Source organism: Oratosquilla oratoria, chromosome 6, assembly GCF_046742065.1.
Source record: "Oratosquilla oratoria isolate Oo_2021 chromosome 6, ASM4674206v1, whole genome shotgun sequence".
NCBI classification, from domain to species: Eukaryota; Metazoa; Arthropoda; class Malacostraca; order Stomatopoda; family Squillidae; genus Oratosquilla; species Oratosquilla oratoria.
The window spans coordinates 31,212,506-31,217,207 of record NC_134782.1 but is presented as its reverse complement, the minus strand read 5'-3'; the positions used below and the strand labels follow the sequence as shown (position 1 = coordinate 31,217,207).

General features: G+C 41.3%; 1 protein-coding gene across 1 annotated transcript; it reads left to right on the top strand.

Annotated features, from left to right (window-relative positions):
* Positions 1-2,646: 2,646 nt before the first annotated feature.
* LOC143025972 (pro-resilin-like) lies at positions 2,647-4,702 on the top strand. The gene is made up of 3 exons (XM_076185955.1): positions 2,647-2,658; positions 2,771-2,863; positions 4,454-4,702. Exons 1-3 carry the CDS (start codon positions 2,647-2,649, stop codon positions 4,700-4,702), a joined length of 354 nt encoding a protein of 117 aa, XP_076042070.1.

Sequence of the window (4,702 nt, the reverse complement as noted above, 5' to 3'; positions counted from 1 at the left end):
ATAAAGGCAGTCCAGGGCAGGCATGGTTTTAGGTCTACCATGAACCCTAGCATCCAAATCGAATCAAGAGAGGATGCTTGTAGTCACTGATTGTCAGAGATCTGCAAAGGTGCTACTGTGACTGACTGTAAACAGGGAACTGCTGGCTTGCTGTAGGTCTTGATGGGTATTTGCCCAAAAGTACCAACTACTTCAGCTGTATTGTGCGTTTGACAGGAGATTTCTCCACAATTGCTGGTGGTGTAATACAAACTATGCCTCCCATAGCATGGAAAGTGTTGTGCCCAGTCAGTGTGGCCACATTGAAATCGGCATTGTCAAATATGAACTGGGTGAAGCCATTGAGGCCATAGGAGGGCTCAATGCCAGAGAGCAGGCCATTTTCAAATCTCTGCACCTCCTTGTGGTCATCAGCAAAGCTGATACTGCTGAGAATATCTATCAGCTCACGAGAGGCATATCTGCGATGTAGAACAGGTGAAATGAAAGACCTTGGTCTGTAGGCAGAAATAACAGAATGGGCTATGGCAGTACATCGCCTGCTCAGTACACCTGTGTTTTGCCCTTTGGGTCCAACAATTTGTGCAGAAAGAGGTTCAGAGACCCAGGAATCATAGACAACCATTTTCAGTATCTTCCAAACTAGGATATTCACTGAGGTCAAATACAGACAATCGAATGTCATCACGAATGATTGACGCGGCCATTTCAATTATTCTTTCACTCTCCTCTGCTTTGTCTGCTGCTCTGTCTGCCATCCACTTTTCTCGAAGAATGCAGTGAGCTGAATCTCTGAAGCTAACAATGCTCGACTTTCCAGAGAGACTTGTAATGATTATGTCATCTTGATATCTTTTCTTCAGCTTCTGTTTCAAGTACTTCATGGAGTAGCCCTCCTCACCATGCAAGAATGACTCCATCAACTCCATGAGATCAGACACAGCATACTGACATTCATCATTTTCATCCAGATAGGCACAAAGTTCATAGAAGGTAGATTGCATCAGAGCATCAGGTGGCTTGCCAAATGATTTCTGTGTTTCAGATTTGCTGAGAAAATCTTGGGTACAGTTACGGTGATATTTGGCTTCAGCAGCAACCAAGTCAGAGGATGCCCAGATCATTCTTTTGGCAACCATTTCTCTCCATTCATCATTCCTCTCTTTTGCCGTGTCTATGATGTTCTGTTTGAAGGTCATTGTCTCCACATTACTGGTCATCTTCTTCCGTTTTGTAGTAAGTCTGCTACAAGTTGGCAGTACTTCTGACTTCCTCTTTGCCGACCTGATAGAGGACTCCCGGGTGTAGGCCTACCTGCAGGCGATGTGAAGTGTCAGTGGGTTCTGTATCTCCAAGGTTTCATGAAGTCCAACCTTCCTCTCCAGGCTTGCTGCTACTAAGGTTGTCCTTCCCTTGGCTCCTACTAGTACATAATCCTTGGTGCATAACTCGTTGCAAATAACGCACGAATCCATCTTGAACTCTGAAAACAATGAAAATTTAACATCACATACAACATATGAATTAGGCTAACACTTTCATCAATTGATAATCATGGTTTTACATGCATCACTAAAAAAACTTTCTGGCGTTTCAGAATTATTTGTTACAACATCTCTGAATGTACTTGCAGCTCAAAAACATGACACAGGCTCAATTTATCACACATACACTGACATGAATGAATTCCTTGGGTCTGAAAACCTTTATTTTCATAATTCATTTGTGTTCCTATTTTGACTGAGACCTGAGATATAACAAAATATATCAATGGCCATTTTGGGCGCCATCTTGAATTTCTCAAAACCCTCGAGGGGGATTCTTGGAGACTTTTAGTATGTTATTAGGGAAGGTCTCCTAAGCACTTCCTGAAAATTTCAGCTTGTTACTAATTTGTTCCGGGTTGAAGCCATATTTGAGCTAATGCTCCTGGAATATCTTTTGGGTTTCTGAGTTGTGTTTTGGTCTAACGCCATGGGTTGAATTATGCATTATTTCCATGCTATCCAGCCCTATGTTAGAATCGAATCCAGCAAGATAGGGTTGATTTTAGCATATTCCTGAGGACATGTATGGACTTCTCATTTACAAGATAATCACAACCGAAATTTAGAAATGATATACCGATCTAATGTTAGCTAGTGAGAAAAGATATTAACTGAAGTTCCCTTGGCTTGAGCATCAAAAGTTATTCAGCGTAACAGCTCCAGTTTTTATTCATCTGATAACTGGATATTGACGTGAAATGGGAAAGAAAAGTCATTATATGTAAACAAAAGTTCACTGGATAAGGAGGAATAACGGAATGCAATTTGAACATATTGAACAAGTACAAAACAGAGAGACTAAAGATTAAATATGAAACAATGAGGCGAAAGGTAAACGTAAATATACTCGCACGGGAGTACATAAAAGCAGCATTAGATAAAAGTGTCAAGTAAAATAGAGAAACAGGAGATAAAAAATGAGGAGAGGGTATGATCAAATTGTAACTGGATGGTGTAAGTGGCGTATGTGCAAAGGGAGAAAATCGTCATGCAGATGATGCAGAACCTAATCAAGAGAAAGTTGCGGAGCTAGTCTGTATAAAAGCGGGACACTCTTCCACCAGACATTACATCCATCCCAGCTCTCAGTCCCCGGACCATGGCCCTCAAGGTACAACCCCAGGAAATGTATATTGTATACGCCACCAAGATGTTCGTATAGATTTATGGCTTGAAATTGGGAGCCATGTTATAAGAGTGAGACACTTTGATGGTTATTTCAGGTTGTTATCGTTGTTGCCTGCGTCGCCGTGGTGGCTTTTGCAGATCACGTCCCGTTATACCCAAATCATCCAGCACCCGTCACTTACCCCGACGTAAGTTACAGCTTCCTTCCTAAGATACAAAGCTGGTGTCTCGAAAAAGTGCATTTAGGACATCATGAAGTTAGATATGTTAATTTTGTTTTTGATAGAGAATGTTAACTAGGTTAATGCTATATTTCCTAAAGGCACATGGTAATGGGTAATAATGAACATAAAATGGTACGTCAAAGGCAATGTTCTCAACTAGGATGGGCTAATATGAATGGAAATAACATTACCTGTATGGTGATTTTTCTTTTCTATGTGATAATAGTACATACATACATACATACATACATACATATACCAAAGGCTTTTTCCCCCTACACGGGCGGTAGCCAAAATGAAAAAGGCATAGAAACTACTCCCACCCATTCCATTTCCTATATATTCCACTCCCCTCCACCCTCCTCTCTCCCTCCCATCTTGGCACCTCCTGGATGACGGGTCATCCCTGCATCCTGTCCACTGCCCTGGGTCAGAAGCAGTGTCGCAAGACACAGCACATCCACAGCAAGGCCGCTTTATAAATTCGGCGACCCCCGTCTCCGTCCCCCTATGCAGAAAAGGAGAAGACGGGGAGAAATCCCTTCGGGCTGCGTCAAATTTTTTCTCACACATACTTCCTAATCCCCCATCCCCCACCCACTCCCCCTCATGCATCACAGCATCATCTATACACAATCCCTCTCCATTCACCTCTATCTTCTGTCCTCTCCCGTCCTTCCTCCACAGACATTCCTCTCTTTTGTAATGCCCCTTTCACCTCATCCATTCGTCTCATCCTAGGACACCCCCTCATATTCACTCCTTCCACCTCCGCCTTCCACACTTCCTTTACTAATTTTTTTTCTCTCATTCTTTCCATGTGTCCAAACCATCCTAATAGTGATCGTGAATAAAGTTGACAAAAAGAGACTATTGGTAATCATCTGTCATGTGTCATCACATTTTATAATAGTGACAATATGAATAGCTACAAAAGTTATAAAATTATTGCCTTTGTTATCACGTAAACGGTAGGATAGTTTTGAAGTGTGGATAATCTAAGTCAAGCCATTCACTTTCGGTTTTTGTGGGAAAGAAAGAAAACTCTGTAGGAAAATTTAATATATTTTCTGGGTAAAGACTATCTTTATACAGCTGAAACTAGTTTTATACTATTTAACTGCAATTATATTTTATATGCTTTTATACCATTTAATGATAGATACCTTCATTTGATCAAGAGGAAGATCGAAAACAAAATGGAATCTCTATCAACTGAGGTCAACAAAATCAAATAGTCCGACATAGAAAAAAAGAATGTAAAAGGCTTCATCGTTCGGAATGTAGCACAAGTCATTCAGAGACTTAATTTCTACAAATTTTCTTATACACCTGTTAAATCGCCTCTTTTACAACCCAAATTCCTCTTAATTATGAGTACAAGTATGGAGTAAATGACTATTACAACGGCACCAACTACAATTATTAGAGATATATTTCTTATTTAACTTGCCTGTTTATCTGTTTACAATTGTCAAATACTGGTTACTATAGGGTTGAGATGTACAAGTACAGTTTCCCCCTCACATGTCAATAATTTCCTTTCAATTACAGGTTCCACCCAAATACGAATACGAATATGGCGTCACCGATCATTACAGAGGCCTCAACTATGAGGCGAGCGAGAAGCGCAACGGATACAACACTGAGGGACAATACGTCGTCGACCTCCCCGACGGACGCAAACAGACCTTCAGTTACGTTGACAACGGCAACGGACTCTTGGCTGACGTCAAGTACGAGGGAGAGGCCAAACACCCGGTTTCCTACCCCTCCCACCCACCCCCTCCGCCATATGCTTAA